This window comes from Trichoplax adhaerens, genomic scaffold (genome assembly GCF_000150275.1).
Source record: "Trichoplax adhaerens TRIADscaffold_40 genomic scaffold, whole genome shotgun sequence".
NCBI classification, from domain to species: Eukaryota; Metazoa; Placozoa; class Uniplacotomia; order Trichoplacea; family Trichoplacidae; genus Trichoplax; species Trichoplax adhaerens.
This window is the reverse complement of record NW_002060980.1, coordinates 268,001-286,212: the sequence shown is the minus strand read 5'-3', so window position 1 is coordinate 286,212 and position 18,212 is coordinate 268,001. Positions and strand designations below refer to the sequence as shown.

Genomic DNA, 18,212 nt, shown 5'->3' with positions numbered 1-18,212 from the left:
GCTTCTCGACCAATAGTCAATCTTCTAGGACTTCCACCTGCGCTTCTCGCCAAGAGGCCCATTAACACCGTTACATCTTTCCGATTCCCACCAATAGATAATCAATAGCATATATAGCGCTAACATAGGAGAAACTGACACCATGTTCCACAATGTTCCACACAACGAGAGACAATTTAATATTACGGTTACAATCCCATACAGTTTACAGTAGTTATGTTCGAAGTAGTTAACAGTTTGAACGTTCTACATAGTTTATCGTATTCATGTTTATTCCACATAGGTTATGGATTTTATATTCCGCAATCTCTAGTTTACAGTATAGTTTTAATCTTTCTCATAATTTATGGTATCTATGTTCCACCTAATTATCGTTTTAATGTTCCACATAGTTTATTGTATTCATGTCTCACATAGGTTATCGTTTTCGTGTTTTACATAGTTGATGGTTTTATATTCCTCATTCTTTGGTTTACAGTATACTGTAGTTTCAATGTTCCACATAGTTTATCGTATTTTATATTCCACATAGGTTATCGTTTTTATGTTTCACGTAGTTGATCGTTTGATATTCGGCATTCTTTAGTTTATAGTAGGATTTTAATGTTCCACATACTGTAATTTATAGCAATTATGTTTCATGTAGTTTATCGTATTTATGTTCCACATAGGCTATCGTTCTTATGTTTCACATAGTTGATCGTTTTCTATTCTGTATTCTGTAGTTTACAGTATAGTAAATATGTTCCACACATCTTATCGTTTATATGTTTCATATAGTTGATTGTTTTATATTTCATAAACTGTATATAGTTTATTATTGTAATGCTCCACCCGAAACCGGATAATTTACCGCATTAAATTAATTTCACGCTGTAAAATATTAAATCCACCCTCGTAATATCAAAACAGAATGTTTGCTGCATTAGATTAATTTTATGGTGTACAATATAGGATTGAACGCTGTAAAGTATGCAATTCACCCTTGTAAATATCAAATCTATATTGATATTGTTTCCATCCTATACGTCTCTTTCAACTACCCTAATGAATCTGAATTATTATCGTTATGACTCAGTAATAACTACAATAGTTTTTGGATAATTGAAAGATAGTCAGTTTATTACTAAAATAGGACTTAAAAAATAATTTTGAACAATATCTAGAATCTACTACTAGTCTACTATATTTCTGCTAGAACCTGTTATCTCAACCAACACGAGCTTGTTTGATAGTTTTTCCAATCGCCTCATTAACAATTGCTTACATCATTAATTCTTAGTATAATTTTCATATGTAATAGTATTTCTTCTTAATATTTACGATTTATATCAGCCATGGGCATTGATATAATCGTCACTCTGTGTGCAACCTTTTCACTAGTTGTCAATAAATATTTGGTAAGCCGGCTAAATACATGCTTAGCACGATTCACGGAGTTTATCGTTCATATTTATGTTTCACTAGTTAATGCCATTTTATTCCTCACAGTGTACTGTAGTATAATGAATGTTATGGTTTAATTTTCCAAGTATTCATCGTCCGATATGTCCCACATAGTTCTTTTCCTGCTATTCACATATACTGTACTGTAGCTAATCATTATAATGTTCCACATAGTTCATTGTTATAGTTTGATATTCATACTGTTTTCTATTGTTATAATGTTCCACATAGTATATAGTATAGATGATTTACTTACATTACTTGCTATACTGCACTTACGTCTATTACTTTTATCATGGTACTTCTACGTACTATAATATTCCATAATGCCACGTATAGATCTCTAACATCATGTATCTCTATTTTCGATGTTTATTTGTATAGATATTACAACGTACTTTCCAATTTATTAAGTATACCAGGGCAAAACTAAGTTATCTCTATATTTCGAATTTTCGATAAAAGCATCCAATGACACCGGGGATTCTCATGCCATCGGATTTCTCTGTACCAGTGTACACGAATTAACTTTACACCCTTAAGAACTAGCGATTGAGCTATATGAAATACGTTTATTCCATGAAACCGTAAACATCTGTAATTTAGATATACCCAGAAATGATTTACATTCAATTAGTAGAAGCTGGTCATATTCAATCCCCTGTTAATAGTTTCTTTTCCAATTATCAATACAGAAAATACAGTACTGTACTACCTTTGTGGGGCATTACGTGATGCTAGGCTACTATACGACATGGAATATTAGATTTATCTTGCATTACAGCTACGTATGAACTTAATTTGCATGAAAGTCGGCCATAAGGCAAGAAATGGCTCATTTTCTAATGAAAAAGAAAGTTAGTGATATTGTTACTGTTGGGTCATGGATGCAAGCAAAGACCAGGTAGAGTTTGGCAATACACATGTCAATTTTTTTTATTTACTGCATGCGATAAAATATAATCAATGTCGCCTAGAGAAGGATTTCTTTCTCTTTCACAGATCCTGGTTTAACCACAAAATATTAAAAAGTCGCTAGCTTATACATAGAGTATTATGCTGTAAATTTTACTACACTTTAGGCTCTAGTTCTAACCTGTATAGTTACTTTGAACTCGTAAGAGATAAAGATTACGAATATTGTACAGTACAGGACCGTCAGAGTATTCGCAAGCTGACCGATCTAAAATCAAACAATCACTATAATCCTGGATCAGATAACTCTCATCCTTGCCTTTTAAAAGATCAACTTTTATTGCTATGCTGACATTCAGTAGACTAGTACAAATCTTCCCGAGTCTACAGTGTAATGACAGAATGAAGCGACGAGAATACTCTTTATTCCGTGTTTATGATCTACGGATAACATTTGACGCGTTTAAGAAGGAAACAAATAACGAGAACAGAGATTTAATCTCAGGGGATGGTGGTTAAATACCCCTACAAAATCGAAGTCATTTACAAAGGATTTATTTCTGGTTAAACTAACCAGTAACTATTTGGAATGCCAAAATATGCTGTCCCATATGAAATACCTTGATAAGCTATTTGCAGAGCAAGTTATGCTAAATGAGATACAACATTCGTAGTTAACATAGGATTAGACGAAATATCTAGATAATAAGCTACTTAGAGTTCAAGATTTTCTGCTATGTGTCGCGAATAACATTAACATATGTGTATCATTACACTAATACACCAAGTCCGAACCGTAGCGTAATGTCATGTCTGATAATTATAATAATTATAATAGATAAGTTATAATAATTATAGATTACAAATTATCAACATGTTATGTTATCAAAATGCTTGTCTGTGTCGTGTCTAGCAATTTAGTAAACTTAAATATCTGTATATTACGACGCTGCTAAGTTACAAAGCAATCCGTTACTATTACAGCTAGAATCTTATAAAAGGAAAGTCTTGAGGCCTATTTGGCATTATTTCATACGATCATTCAATTACTCTTGCTAATGTATGTACAGTTCAACCTTCAATAAAATCAGTTAACTAATAGCAAAGTGCGAGTGGCATTTTATGAAAAATATCACTGGTCAACCTCAAGATCCAACACACTATGTGGAATATAGCAACAATAAGCTATGTAATAATCTGTGCGAATATACCATAATGATAATATGATAGACTACATAGGTTATAAAAATACCGGTAACTTGTGTAAGAAAGTGCAACATAATACTGTGTGTGGGACAAAACCATAATAATAATAATCTGCGCTAAAGCATATTATACTGACAATATATACTAATGAATCCGTAGTAATTCGTATAATTCGTACGAAACGCACGAGTATGTGATGATTAATCGGCATATAGGAAATTTAATATAGACGTTATAGCGCATAGCTTACGATGTAAAACACTCTTCTATCAATAATTTTGATCAATCTGAGCATATTGTATTCAAAACTGTAATAAATCCCACAGCTGACGAGTTATACCTTTAGTTGACTGAATAACTGCTATAAGTCTGCTACAATTCAAAAAGTAAAAATACATACATTCAATACTGTGAAAGATGAATTTATCATCGATATCTAAACTAGTAAAATATAAATCCACGGACGTTCAGCTAACACAAGAGGCGAGATGAGTATTAAAATACTAACGAACCAAGTATTGAATAACATGCCTTTTACTCAAATGACAAAAGATCATCTACTTTCTTTTGAGTTGAATTTTGAAGTAGTTGTAATAAGCGTTACTTAAAAGTAGATAACAGCACTGAAGACAGAACCATTTATACAAATTTCCCGTGTTTTCACTAAATAACACCAGTGAAGTTTTTCATTTTTAGTTTCTCTTCAATTGCTCTCATGCGTGATGCAGTCTCATCCCAATCGATATAACAACCTTCTAAATGACGATTGCCTCCGGCGGTTAACTGAAAAGCAGATCTGCCATGTAAAACTCGCCAATTATCAAATACTATCATCTCTCCAGATTCCATCCTATTAGTAACTAAATTACTTGGGTCATACATAATTTGTATAATTGCGTGGAATGCTCGATAGATATCAATTACTTTATCTTCAGGTACATCCAGTATGGAACTTCTCGTATGATTATTGTGCACGAAACGAATGACTTCATTACGGCCATTTAATCTACATGATACATTAATAAAATCAAGCTTAGTTTTATTGAATATATTATTCTTTATCAGCTAATAATGTGAAATCAATTCAGGATATATTATAATTAGGAGTGAATTCTAACAATCTAAATCAATTACATACTATGTTGCATAGTTGCATATCGGATACATTAGATTTATATTAACATACGTTATAGAAATAAATAGCGTATTGAGAAACCTTTCTGCAAATACCGTCAACATAATATCCCACAATGGAATGCAATTAAGTAAAAATTATCAAATCATATTGCTTACGTTATAAGAGGGTGATGATTGAGTTGGTTATATTCGACATAATCTTTTCCGATATCGAAGTAAACAAATGCATGTTGTGTAAGTAGGTCAAAATAGTATGGATTTTCTTTCCTTAACACTTCAGCAACATTGAAGCCATCAACGAATTGATTTTCACCTCCTCCACCAGCAGCTTGCTTGATGCAGTGAAGGAACTGAATCTAAATTTTTGAAAATACACCTCTTAATTTATATTCTTAGCAATTACGTAAGTAATCAAATACAACGTAAAGCAACATTATACAGGCATTGTAAAATGATTCATTTGTATAACAAATGTCATTACAGTATCTCACCCCAGGAACTAAGTCGAAGAATGGTAGATCAGTATGCAAAGCTAGACCTTTATCCGTATAAGCCAAATTGCTAGGATCATGCTTCGATTTTACGGTGAAAGTTCGCCTATCCAAAATACCATTCTTTAAGTTAATATGGCCTTAGCATAACCTCAGTGGCATATTCGAAATAGATGCAAGACTTCGCGTTTTGCGTTATATACGAATTACGAGTAACAAATGCTTTAATAAAGTTAGATAATTTATGCAAATGATACTATGCCTTATGTTAACTTCATTTACTAACATGCTGAGTGCGATACAGCTTGCCTTTTACAGGTTATATTATCGTTCAGATAGTTGAAACAGGAAAGTGAAAGATCACTTTGCTGTATATAGCCGAAGCTTTTAATAATACAAATGTGGTCGTGGTGTTTTTTTTTTTATAAATGAGCGGATAACTTTCAGTAATTTACTACAATCTTACCCATAATTAGTAACTCTCAAATAGGCAATTCTATCTGCTAGGCGTTCTACTTGTCCTACTTCTTCAGGTACATTCTTAACCAACGTTAAGCCAACTCTAGCTAGATTTTTCAGCCATTTGTATAGCTCAAGATCGTCATGGAGAATTTCATTAAAATCCGTAGTTGGTATATCGCCATTTAAATCACCACCCCACAATCGACGATCTGAATAAATTATTTTATGACCCACTTGGTCACGATCGGTAGGAAATCGTCTCATTTTTAACCAATTTGTATCAAATACACTCACATGATTATCTTTATCCCATTTAATCTCAATTTCTTGACGATCGGGATAGAATTTAGCTTGTGACGCTTTGGTATTGACATCGTAGGCCTCGAGAACACTGGTGTCGCTGATATTGCGTTGTTTTGCTGACGGATGGAAACAGTTTGGGCATTGGCAATTGTCACGGAGGTAAATATGCGGGAAACGGCTGGTTGTTCCATCATCCCATTTGACATGCAATTGGCGATTATCGATATCGTTTTCCACAGCGACAGAGTTAAACGCGACCAATTCCTTCCTAAAAGCAAGAGGAGAGATTGGACTTGATCGAGTTAGGCTGTGTTTGGATTGGAAGAGTTGTTGCAAAGGGCGGACTAATCTTTTCCCGAGACGATGCATGCCTATGTTAGTTACTGTAGTGATGAAAGCGATGATAACGATACTGTATAGTATAATGATGTGAATAGTTGATTATTTGCAAAGGAGGAGCAGCTGATCGAGATTGCAAGCCAAGGAATAAATAATCAATCGTTTATTTATTTCGCTGTTGCCACTGTACCTGCGTAGTTGGCAGCAGTTTTAATCAGGTTTTTTACTCCTGCTGATTGGCTAGTAGCATACAGTACTGTACTGAGTGTACAGTACTGTAAAAAGAAAAGCTTTTTTCTTGAATTTGTAGACTACAATACAATGTACTGTATACAGCAATGGCAGTACTGTACAGGACTGTAGTACCGGTATTTCCTGTTTGTGGCGCGACGCCCCATCACTGTACTGTATGCTAGTGTCCAATGTACTGTAGGGCTGTCAAGTGTACAAGTCGTGCAGTACTGTACTGTACAGTATACTGTACAGTAGATCAGTAGAGTACGTACAGTACTCCACCTGGATAGTACAAGTACTGTACTGTATTGGACGTTCAATGTACTGTATGTTGGCTTGCCACTCCAGTAAATTACCGGTAATTTAGTAGGCCCATAATGCAGCGCTAGGGGGATTTCAGGTAGTTTCCCCTCCAATCATGCAATACTAAGTTAATTGGTACTGTACAGTAATCCAGTGTCCGCTACTGTACTATCCAGTCATTAATCATTTCTTTGTTTATTTAGGCCTAACAAATAGACCTTGAAGCTGACCTTTTCGAGGTTACAATATTCAAAAGTTTTTTTCTTTTGTTGCAATAATAATAACAGTAGAACTCGTCTTTTGTGTACTTGCTGAGTTACAGTATGAATCTTGCTTTGGCGACACTCAAATGTAGCGAGCGGTATTGCACTGTACACTGTACAACAATGTTGTTGTGTACCTTTTTGCAGTTGGCGTTGCTTTGACGCCCCCATCGGTTAATTTGGAAGTGTATAAATACACTTCCAAAAACAAGTTGCAGCACATTATCTTCACTTACGTCTGTTGCTAAGATAAGAATATGCATCGCCTCGGGAAAAGATTAGTCCGCCCTTTGCAACAACTCTTCCAATCCAAACAGAGCCTAAGTCGATCAAGTCCAATCTCTCCTCTTGCTTTTAGGAAGGAATTGGTCGCGTTTAACTCTGTCGCTGTGGAAAACGATATCGATAATCGCCAATTGCATGTCAAATGGGATGATGGAACAACCAGCCGTTTCCCGCATATTTACCTCCGTGACAATTGCCAATGCCCAAACTGCTTCCATCCGTCAGCAAAACAACGCAATATCAGCGACACCAGTGTTCTCGATGCCTACGATGTTGATACCAAAGCATCACAAGCTCAACTCCATCCCGATCGTCAAGAAATTGAGATTAAATGGGATAAAGATAATCATGTGAGTGTATTTGATACAAATTGGTTAAAAATGAGACGATTTCCTACCGATCGTGACCAAGTGGGTCATAAAATAGTTTATTCAGATCGTCGATTGTGGGGTGGTGATTTAAATGGCGATATACCAACTACGGATTTTAATGAAATTCTCCATGACGATCTTGCGCTATACAAATGGCTGAAAAATCTAGCTAGAGTTGGCTTAACGTTGGTTAAGAATGTACCTAAAGAAGTAGGACAAGTAGAACGCCTAGCAGATAGAATTGCCTATTTGAGAGTTACTAATTACGGGTAAGACTAAGATTTTGGTAAATTGTTGAAATTTGGGGGTTTATTTATAAGAAAGTGATCTCAATGCGATACAGGATTTTGTAATGTCTACCAAATTTATACAGATGAAAGCTATAGTTCCATACAGCGATTATTAATAAACCTTTAAGGCTATGATAAGGACCATATTAACGTCATGTTGTTTTGGATAGGCGAACTTTCACCGTAAAATCGAAGCTTGATCCTAGCAATTTGGCTTTTACGGATAAAGGCCTGGCTTTGCATACTGATCTACCATACTTCGACTTGGTTCCTGGGGTGAGATACCGTATTTACTTTCGTTATACAAATAGATCGTTTTTATCATGACTATGTAGTGTTGCGTTTTATTAGGTTACTTATATACAGTAGCTGCTAAACATACAAATTAAGAGGTGTTTTTTCTAAAATTTAGATTCAGTTCCTTCACTGTGTTCAGCAAGCTGCTGGTGGAGGAGGTGAAAATCAATTCGTTGATGGCTTCAATGTTGCTGAAGTGTTAAGGAAAGAAAATCCATACTATTTTGACCTACTTACACAACATGCATTTGTTTTCTTCGATATCGGAAATGATTATGTCGAGTATAATCAGCTCAATCATCATCCTCTTATAACGTAAGTAATATGGCTTGTTAAGTTTATCTAGTTGCATTACATTCGTGGGATGTTCCCTCGACGATATCTGAACAAAAGATGGAAAGATTTTGGAGGGTATACGGTATAATGAATTTATTCTCGTTTATGACTGATAATGGACAATATTCTTATTTCAATGAAACTAAGCTTCATTTTATCAATTGATCATATAGATTAAATAGCCGTAATGAAGTCATTCGTTTCGTGCATAATAACCATGCAAGAAGTTCCATACTGGATGTACCTGAAGATAAAGTAACTGATATCTACCGGGCATTCCGTGCAATTGTACACATAATGTATGATCAAAGCAATTTAGTCACTAACAAGATGGAATCTGGAGAGATGGTAGTATTTGATAATTGGCGAGTTTTACACGGTAGATCACCCTTTCAGCTAACAGCCGGAGGTAATCGTCATTTAGAAGGTTGCTTCATCGATTGGGATGAGACCACGTCACGCATGAGAGCAATTGAAGAGAAACAAAAAATGCAAAACTTTACTGGTGTTATTTAAATGACGGAAATATGAATAAATAGTTCTGTACTATTACCTGCTTCGTAGGGACGGTTATGCACTTGGCTTAAAATGTAGTTCAATAGGAAGTGGAAGATTTTACCGTTTGAATAAAAGCACTTTACTTACTAGTTCTTTAGTATATTAATATGCATTTCATCTCTTGTGTTAACTGATCATTCATGATAATTTTATTGCCATACATTTGTATTAATTTAGACATCGACGATAAATTTATCTTTTACCATATGGAATGTACGTAAGCGTTGTTCCTTTTAACATTGTAGCCAATTCAATTGTACCTGTACTGCAGGAATTTATAGTTATTTGCTGTAATTTGTCACTGAGATTTATTCTATTAAAGCTTGAATTTGATACATATATGTAGATTGAAGATGATTATGAGTAGAAAAGAGTGTTTTGAGTGATAAACTAGTCGCTAATTTGTACGTTAGATTCTTTACAGGGCTAGTGGTATCGTCGCATGCTCGTGCGTTCCGCGCGAATTATGCAAATTATTATATATTCCACATCCTGTAGTGTAGCATATTAATTAGTGTGTGTATGATTCCTAGACAGTGATCGAGTTTTAAAGTTTCCTTTTTTGATTTACTCACATCATCATATTGCCACACGAACTCGATACATGACGGAGAAATTGCTGTAACTGAACAAGATCAATATAAGCATAACTATACTGTATTTCAATGAGTGTGAAATTGCAAATATTAGCAACGTGCACAGATAGGTATACTGGAGGTAATTAGTCAAGACCATAGATTACAAGAAAAAAATACCGGTATTTTTCTAGTATCTATTATAATGGTCAAGAATCACAGAGGAATGCACCGTGCATGTGATTCTACAACATTTTAAATTTTTTGACCACATACGGCGTATGCAATACCTTAAGGTCAATTTACCGGAATCTACGAAAATAAATCCAACTAGTTTTGAAAAAAATTGAATTTACTGTAAACTGCATTATATTACAATAAAACTGCTAGAGTATCTGCAAGATATAGACAAACACCTTGATCTACTCAATGGCACTAGTTTAAAATATTGAATGCTTGCATGCGTTATTAATTAAAGTTTCATGGAATTAGAATACCACGTCGTCATCGTATCTTGCCGGCAACACAGCGAATAATTAATTACATCTTACTACGTAAGTACTGTTACTGCTAGGTTCTAAGGTAGCACATATCAGTAGTTCAATGTTAAAATAGGAATTAAAGGAATTTTATAATAAAAATGTACAAATGGCCATTTTGCTACTGCAACACAATTACCAATGTTGCAAAATATTTATATATTGGTGTAATCATGGACTACTATATATGAAACTGGACTACTAAATGTTTCCCGGGGAACATTTAGTAGTCCAGTTCTATATATAGTAGTTTGTTATCGTTGCTTAATACATAACAATTATTACATTTATTTTTACAGTTGTTGCGCCGAATTCACCGTTAGTTAGCCCTTATGTAATATATCATATCTTGAACTTTAAATGGCCTATCATCAAGACGTTCCACAATGCACTGATATTTTATATTTTAAATAGCTGATAATTGACTTCATTAGAAATAAATCCTTTGTAGATAACTTATATACGGAAGGGGGTATTAAATAACTGCTACGCGTGAGATTTAAGTTGTATTCTGGCAATTTTTTTCTCCGACAATAAAGAACAGGATTTGCATCATTTCATTTATCATCATAAAGCCGAAAGGATTTGACTAATGTCATAAGTATCTACTGTACACTGCACAGTATAAGTTGATGTACAGTAGTAGTAGTAGTAGTTTGCATTACAAGGACTAGGGTGGGCCTTTTTTCTATTTTCTATCGACACTGCTGAGTCAAACTTTACAATGATGATATACTGAATAAAGGGAACGGTAACTGGTAAACTTGGATGAGTCCAAACTCCAAAGTAAGGGCCATCGTGGTAAGGATTCAGTTGTACTGTATGGCGTAGTAGAATATTTACAGTACCATACTCTGCGCCTACAGTGTGATTGACGACTTGAACGACCTGTAAGCACTTTGCAGTTAAACCAGCGGCTCGTAAGAGAGAATTCTTCCTTTTGCAGGATGCACTCACTATGTAATGAGCTATCTTGCATTCTAGGCATTATACGAGTACTCGTACGTATTTGTACACGTACCCATTCTCGACAGTAAAGTACAGTATATGAGGCAGATATGTCGCGTGGAATATGCGAAGTCCTAACAGAATGTGATTGAACATACTGCACATTATGTTACAAAGCTAAGACATGAGTCAATCTACGAATATATATCTACGCAGCATCTATATATATACACCTCTACTATGTAAATCCATGGACTACTAGATAAAGCCTGGCCCTTCCAGTAGTCCATGAACCATGGTTGATCGTAGTCATAAACTCAGTCCCGTCCATATCCCCTTTTATTTTAAGGATATTAATAAAAGACATTATCATCCTTTATGAGCCTTACAACAGTGTCATTACATGACGGCAGCCATTGGATTTCATTAATTTATAGCATTTAACCTATCCTAAGAGTCATTGGCCCCATTATAGTGAGCGACCGAACATGTAACATCGACTGATAGTTTGTATCGGAAACTTGAAAGAAATAGAACTATTCAATACTGCGATAAAAAGTCATCAAAATATCAAGAGCCCATTGCTCAAGGTTGTACCGAGCTGTCTGCACGGAATTAGAGCCAAATTGAAAGATCATTTGTTGACAATTGAAAGACATACTGTAATTTAAGGTAGCCCAATAGGCGAACATCTTTCAACCACGAGCTGCAACAATTTGCCGTAAAACTGGTCCCAGGTACAGCATTGCACCGTGGGCTAGTGTATGAGTCTACGGTACAATACTGCGCTAGTTATGGGGGGCGTGTACAGTGTACACGCCCCATAGTACAGTAGTAGTCAATGTCCATTTTCCCCATACTGAACAGTACAGTATTTGAATTGGAATTAATTCACCAAGGGGAGCTGTACGTATTGTACTGTACAGTACAATGTACTGTATACAGTAGAGTACGGATGGGTCTGTATGATAATATTAACTCCAAACAATGGACTCCCGCGTAATTGAATCCAATGATTGATAACTCAATACGACGTCTTTTATCCGCATGGACACTTGGACAGTAAGAATACTTTAAGAGTTGAATGAAAACAGGCTTGAATTAAAACAAATAAAACAAATTAAACAAATTAAATTTGCAAAGCTACCGTTTTACTGCCAATCACTACGCTCGGTAAATTAATACTGTACTGTACAGTGTACGCACTGACATCTTATCTAGTTTCACCATATCGAATACAGTGTACATTGTACAAGTGTACAGCACGTATTCCTTCATCTACAAACTATATATCTGTATTGTCTCTCTAAAATTGGAGGCAAATTTTGCAGCTTTAACTCCAATTTATTTTGCCTAATAGCACTCTAAAGAGAACTGGCTCACACCCTCCATTACCTACTGCTTTACATTGTACACTGTACAGTACAGTAGACCATAGGAGAATACTCATCCACTCCTTTAATAAAATATCAGTATTACTAGATCGCGACGGGACTTCTACAGTAAGAGTTAGTTACTCAATACAATACAGTACTGCATAGACAGGACAATGCACACTGTACTGTACTGTACAGTAAATAATAAAAAAAGAAAAAATAACAATAATGCTGAACTAATCAAGTAAGAAAAACCAAAGAGAAAGAAAGCGAGCAAAAAGTAACAGTGGCAGTACTGTTTACTATATTGCTTCGTGGCTAAAATGGAGAAAATGAAGCCCATATTTTGGTCCCTGTCTATTGCTATCGCGGTCCGTCAGTACCTTGAATCAATTTTTTCACTGTTGTTTTGAGGCCATCGCACCAAGATAAGCTATGCATCGTCTCGGGATAAGATTAATTCGCCCTTTGGAACAGCTCTTCCAATCCAAACAAACTTTAACTCGGTCACGTACGATCGTTCCACTTGCTTTTAGGAAAAAATTGGTCGTTTTCAATTCTGTTGCTATTGAAAACGATATCAGTAATCGCCAATTACATGTCAAATGGGATGATGGAACAAGCAGTCGTTTCCCGCATATTTACCTTCGTGATCATTGTCAATGCCCAAACTGTTTCCATCCGTCTCCAAAACAACGCAATATCGGAGATACCAATGTTTTCCCGGCCTACGATGCTGAGACAAGAGCGTCATGGGCCGAGTTACGTCGCGATCGTCAAGAAATCGAGATGATATGGGAAATAGATAATCATGTCAGTGTATTTGATACAAATTGGTTGAAAACGAGACGGTTTCCTACCAGTGACGACCAAGTGGGCAATAAAGTAGTTTGCTCAAATTCAAATCACCGACTGTGGGGTAGTGAAATGAATGGCAATATACCAACTTTTGAATTTGATGAAATCCTTCGTGATGATCTTGCATTATATACAGGTGGTTGCAGAATATATAGCCACAGTTGCCTTAGTACTGGTTAAGAATGTATCTCCAGAACTAGGACAAGTAGAACGCCTAGCCAATAGAATTGCCTATTTGAGAGTGAGCAATTACGGGTAAGATTAGAGCGTTGGTCAATTACTCTAAAATCTAGATTGATTTACGTATTTAGTGATGAGGATATCATCTGAATAGGACGTGTTACTTTAGAGTATCTATCCAATTTGCATAATCGAAAGCTACAGTCCTACATAGCAAAAGGTTTATTTTGAATTTTTCATTTTAAATATCAGTACGATAATTATATATAATAATAGAACTTGTCTAGGCAGGCGATGTTACTGTGGTGGATCTTGAGGTTGGCCCGTGACACTTTGCATAAGATGCAGCTCGCACTATGCTACGAGTTAATAATTGACTTTATTGAAGCTTGAACTGTACAATGTACATACAGTGCATTAGCAGAGTAATCGATTGATCGTGTAGCCAATGCCGAAAAAGTCTTCGGACTTTCCTTTTATAGGATTCTACCTGTAACAGTAATGGATCGTTTTGTATCATAGCAGTGTCGTACTATAGAGATATTGAAGTTTACTAAATTACTATACACGACACATGTCGGTTACCAACAGTCCTAAGAATTCATTAAGATTCTTGTAGCGCCATTGCAAACTTGAGTAATTTCATTTCGGATAGGAGGATTTCCACGGTAAAGTCTAAGGATGATCCGAGCAACATTTCCTTGACTGACACAGGTCTGGCTTTGCATACCGATCTACCATACTTCATGTCGTAGAAATGGATCATTTTGACGTTGCTTCTGCAATGATTTTATGTTAAATATTGCACTACGTACCTAATGGTCATAATATCTATTTATCCATCTATATTTAAAAATCTAGATTCAGTTCCTGCATTGCATTCAACAAGCTTCAGCTGGTGGAGGGGAAAGCGAATTCGTTGATGGCTTCCACGTTGCGAAAGTGCTAAAGAAAGAGAATCCATACTTTTTTGAATTACTGATACAATATGAATTTATTTTCTTCGATATCGTGAATGATTATATCGAGTGATAACCAGCTTAGTCATCATCCTCTTATAATGTAAGTAATACGATATGCTATTTTTGTCTGTTTGCATTGCGTTCAAGGGATGCTACCTTGGTTCACGGTCTATGCAAAAGACTTTTCATTGTAGGCTGCACGCAATCGATGACATATGTAGATTATTTTAATAAAGTTAAATGTGATTTTATTTATCACGTAGATTAAACGGCCGTAGTGAAGTTATTCGCTTCGTACATAATAATCACACAAGGAGTTCCATATTGGATGTACCTGAAGATAAAGTTAACCGAGCATTCCGTACCATTGTGAAAATAATGTATGATCCAAGCAATTTAGTCACTAAGAGGATAGAGTCTGGAGACATGGTAGTGTTTAATAATTGGCGAGGTCTACATGGTAGATCTGCTTATAAAGCAACGAAGGTAATCGTCATTTAGAAGGTTGTTTTGTCGATTGGGATGAAGCTGCGCACGTATGAGAGCAATTGAAGAGAAACTAAAAATGCATAACTTTACTGATGTTATCTAGTGAAAAAAATCGATAATGGATTGGCATTATCCAATCATTTTGCCTTTAGCATTATCGTAGGGATAGCTATTACTACTATTTCCTATTAACATGCGATAGAAAGTGGATAATTGTAACCATCGGAATAAAATGCACTCTTCATATTAACTAGCTGTCTACAGCACTAGAATTAGTTTTACTAGGATATATTTAACACAGGCCCTAAAGAATCTATTCACCTTCCACTTTGTTGAACATATGCATTTGTTAATTATTGCTTTATGGAAATTGTGTCGAAAAGCAGTTGTTGATGAATTCGAAGGAATGTAGCGCTGTAACAGTTGAAGTGAATGGATTGAAGGTACAATTAAAATAGATTAGTTTTAAATTAAGTATAGGATAACGATTAATTCAGTATGCCTTTTATAGAGTTATAATAGTTAATTTTTATTATTTGCAATTTTTATCACTCTTCGTACTATGACTGTGATAGCCGAAACCGGATAATCTACCGCATTAAATCAATTTTACGCTGTAAAGTATTCAATTCGCCCTCGTAATATCAAAACAGATTTTTACTTCATTCGATTAATTTTATGCTGTATAAGATTGAGTGCTGCAATGTATTCAATTCATCCTTGTAATATCAAATCTATATTGATATTGTTTCCATCCTATACTACTACTGCACTATGTACATCGTACAGCGGTAAATTATCCTAGACCGTGTGATAGCACGGGTAAATTCTAAATAAAGCTTATTATGGGGATTTAAGAACTGTTAGCAATGTTGAAATAACCTCAATGGTTGAATTAAAAGCGAGCTGTACAATTTTATATTACAGTAGTATGCACAAATTGATTCAAAAGTATTTATTAGTAAACGTGAGCCCTTGCTATAGCTGGTCTTGGTATTCTCCACTTTTTTTTAATAGAACTTCAAGTAGACATAGTGAGCAATGAATAGAAATAAAATACGGAGACTGGCTAAATTAAAAATTATGATGAACATTAACCATTTCCGGTAGAATAATAACAATGACAACAAGTTAAACCGGTCGATGCTGTATTTACTTACGCTCTGCCAATTCAATTTGTAATTATCACAACAATACGAGTACCATATAACAGCTATTGATATAATTTAATTTTGTTCAACTTGGCACTTCTATTGTTGATGCAGGTGATTAATTAGTCACGTTATGGCGGTTGTGTAGTATAGTTGTAACTGGCAAAAGCTGCTCCCGCTAGCTAGCTGATTTGCGTAGTATAAAGGATTATCAAATATTAATCACCTGAGGCAATTAATCCGTTTTATTCTTCTTAGAAGAAAAGAACCAGTAAGATTAAGAAGGTCAGCTCATGAAAAATGGGATGTGATAACCACGGTGTACTGTATATATATATATAATATCATAACATTGTACTCAGATTCTAATTATATATAATTAATGCCAGTTTACGTTTAAATTAGCTCTAGGCTATCAAGTATACATAGACTATAATGGGATGATTATAACGTTGCTTAATTAGTAATTCATAAATGATAATTAAAAAGTCTGTAAAGTGCAGCTATAGAGCTCGATGCTACAAGTAGCAGTTATTTTTTTGCAATATTAACATCATGTATTATGTTATACAATCTTATTTTACGAGCAAAAATTTGCAGCTTTTGAACATTAAGTGATACATGTTTTGCACTATACAGCGCAAATGTTATTATATATGTCATGAAATGCTATCAACGGTACTTCGTAATACGATAGCTGAATGACCAACCCACTACAAATATGGATACTCTATAGTGCTTGCAGTTAACTTGTAATCACACATCAATTTTTCACGTATCATTCTGATAAACAGCATTTTAACAGTCTGTTACTAATTTTTGTCAGACATGATGCTATCCAAATTCTACCTCTCATAATATAGAATAATTTCCAAAACCTTTATCAGGTACGTACGTTAGAGTTAAGGAATAAAACTGAATTGCAATGATATCATTAATTGTTATCTCATCTCGTTGCTATTAATTGATACGGTACATTTGAACTACTGCCCTGAATCAGCAGATATAGCGTAGTATTCAAAACGCCATTCAACGACAGAATTTTCTGCTTAACCCTATTTTACTTATGATTGCGTCATATTACTGGTATTTTCTCTCAAAAACATATGTCCATTAGGAAATTGTACTCGTTTGTAAACAATGTTACTGTTATGTGTAGGGATACTGTTAAAGATAAGATGTTATTAGGAGATATTATAACGCACATGATGAGGGATGTGATGTAAGAAATAGCAACGTAACAGTAACTTGTATACCAATATACTGTATGGTGATGGGTTACCAGGTTCAGTACGGCACGGTACTGTATTACTTCGACTGTACGGTACAGTAGTGTATTGTAACCCCACTACGACTAAACATTTAATCCGATTGAAAGCGCTACATAAAATCCGAATCCGATCCGAAAACTATACAAGAAGCTAGCACTGAATAAAGTGGAGATTATTTTGTTGGCCTAATTCTATGTTCTTGAAAACTGTACTTCAGCTGGATACATAATAGTTACTAGAGTTAAGAACCTTGCGCGGATGATACTTAATCCTGTATTAATGACTGAGTATAATTTGTAATACGATTAAATCTATTACAGTTGAATTAGTATGTAAACATGATAAGCATAAATCATGGACCGTATGATGAGTTTCATGCGGAAATAAATAAACTATTAAATAGAAGCTGACATACTATGGACTTGTTTAATCGATCTGCAATTTCATTATCTTCCATCTTCAGAACGCAATCAGTTTGCGTATCAATGTTGGTAATGCTTAAGGTCTGATAGAAAGCCATAGATGATAAAATAGAAGGTAAGTGAAGATCTAAGCTTTTGGCTATTCTGACTTCCATTATTGAGGAGTATTATCTTCAATGTAATGTGTTGTATCCTCTGATAATTT

The 18,212-nt window shown here is 34.9% G+C and overlaps 3 protein-coding genes across 3 annotated transcripts; 2 read left to right on the top strand and 1 right to left on the bottom strand.

The window, feature by feature from the left end:
• Positions 1 to 4,230: 4,230 nt before the first annotated feature.
• Positions 4,231 to 6,329, bottom strand: TRIADDRAFT_33849 (uncharacterized protein; the record flags this gene model as incomplete). Its single annotated transcript, XM_002118222.1, has 4 exons — positions 4,231 to 4,599; positions 4,899 to 5,060; positions 5,196 to 5,301; positions 5,662 to 6,329. The coding sequence occupies 4 exons, from the start codon at positions 6,327 to 6,329 to the stop codon at positions 4,231 to 4,233; spliced, it is 1,305 nt and encodes a 434-aa protein (XP_002118258.1).
• A 1,027-nt stretch (positions 6,330 to 7,356) lies between these two features.
• TRIADDRAFT_38529 (uncharacterized protein) lies at positions 7,357 to 9,460 on the top strand (the record flags this gene model as incomplete). The annotated part of the gene is made up of 4 exons (XM_002118237.1): positions 7,357 to 8,024; positions 8,216 to 8,321; positions 8,458 to 8,657; positions 8,852 to 9,460. 4 exons carry the CDS (start codon positions 7,357 to 7,359, stop codon positions 9,192 to 9,194), a joined length of 1,317 nt encoding a protein of 438 aa, XP_002118273.1. The 3' UTR covers positions 9,195 to 9,460.
• A 3,649-nt stretch (positions 9,461 to 13,109) lies between these two features.
• Positions 13,110 to 15,575, top strand: TRIADDRAFT_62306 (uncharacterized protein; the record flags this gene model as incomplete). The annotated part of the gene is made up of 4 exons (XM_002118236.1): positions 13,110 to 13,559; positions 13,669 to 13,787; positions 14,938 to 15,160; positions 15,465 to 15,575. 4 exons carry the CDS (start codon positions 13,110 to 13,112, stop codon positions 15,573 to 15,575), a joined length of 903 nt encoding a protein of 300 aa, XP_002118272.1.
• Positions 15,576 to 18,212: the final 2,637 nt, after the last annotated feature.